The 1,443-nt window shown below is 49.5% G+C and overlaps 1 protein-coding gene across 1 annotated transcript in view; it reads left to right on the forward strand.

The window, feature by feature from the left end:
• Positions 1-382: 382 nt before the first annotated feature.
• The window catches only part of PSMC1 (proteasome (prosome, macropain) 26S subunit, ATPase, 1), a 10,239-nt gene continuing 9,178 nt past the window's right edge, over positions 383-1,443 (forward strand). Inside the window, exon 1 of the mRNA XM_010584016.1 lies at positions 383-415. Within this exon, the coding sequence (XP_010582318.1) occupies positions 383-415 (33 nt within the window). The remainder of the gene's footprint in view (positions 416-1,443) is intronic.

Consider the following 1,443-nt stretch of genomic DNA (forward strand, 5'->3'; position numbering starts at 1 on the left):
CACAGTGTCTCTTCTTTCTTGGCAGTTAAAACTCCTGACGCTTAGATTTCATTCCTAGACATACAAAGAAAACCCTCCCTTTCTTTGATTTGTATTTCCATTCTTTCATTATGGAGAACCTTTTCTGGTTACTCCCACTGCAAATAACTTTAAAACAAGGTTGGATGCCTTCATTTATTTTGAAAACACATATGGAAAAATGGTACAGGAAAACAAACTTTTGGAAGAAGAGCTACTGGCATTTTATACACAGAATGAATGCGTTTATATCGTTGGAACAGTCAAAACACATGGCAGCTCACACTACAGGTGGAGAACAACCAGCACCAGTAGCACTCTGAAAACATCTGGGGCAAGCAGTACTCACTATACTAGTCCAGACATGGTCTCAGTAGAAGATCCTTCCATCAATGTTGTAAAACATAGCTCTGTTTTTGTGCCTTTCCATACTTCAGGCTACTCTCCTGAGCTTTAAAGCTGCCATCCTCTACAGCATTCACATACCTTCTTCCACAGTACCAGGCCACAAATTAAAAGCAGAGTTTGCAGTACGCACAAGGCTGCATGGTGACTGATGAATTCTTCACGACAGCACATTTTAAAGAACCCCCCGTGACACCGGACAGGAGCAGGACCACTCCCCAAGCAGGCACACAAAGCAGGCAAGAGCTGCAAACTCTAACATTTCCACTTGCGGCACAACACAACCAGAGTGTTTTGGTCTTTCCAGGGAGACCCATCTCTTAGTGGCTAAGTAGTAGTGCTTAAGGGAGGTTAACTCGAACTGCCAGGATTAAGGCATACTTTCCCAGGATATTCAGAGGTTTTGATTTCATTTTTATGGATATTAACATTGCGGCAGCTGGTTATTGCGAGGTTTAATTAGTATCACGAGCTTCGTGTTTTGATGTGAACTGTAAGAACACCTGAGAAATATCCCAAGGGGAAAGAATTCCACTTTCTTCTAGGTTTCTATGGCAGAGAAGGCAGTTCCACGCTTTTGAAGCAAAAGCTGCCGTTAGCAGACTGTTGAAAAGGTCTTCTCCGCTTAGCCATCACCACACGTCTCTTCCGTCAAGAAAAGCGCTGTTAATCTGAAATCGTATTCAGAAGCTGTTGCAACCTAAGCAGTAGTTGAAACGCGGCCACGAAGCGTCTGCCAGCGGGGCGGGAGTCACTTTTTCTCCAGCGAACGGCTCGCTGCCCTCGCGGGGACCAATTCGGATCCCGCGGGAACCGCCTGCGGGCAGGCATAACCGCAACTCGGACGGCGCTCGCTTCGCTCGCAACCTTGCCCGGCAAACGAGCCCCCAGAGCCCAGGCGCTGCCGAGGCCGGGCCGCTTCGAAGCAGAGCTCGGCCCCCCCGCGGCCGGCGCCCGCCCGCGGCACGGAGCCCTCTGCTGCTCGCCGCCGGCCTCACAGCCCGAGCGGCCGCACCGAGC

This window comes from Haliaeetus leucocephalus, unplaced genomic scaffold (genome assembly GCF_000737465.1).
Source record: "Haliaeetus leucocephalus isolate CR32 unplaced genomic scaffold, Haliaeetus_leucocephalus-4.0 Scaffold932, whole genome shotgun sequence".
In the NCBI taxonomy this organism is placed as follows: Eukaryota; Metazoa; Chordata; class Aves; order Accipitriformes; family Accipitridae; genus Haliaeetus; species Haliaeetus leucocephalus.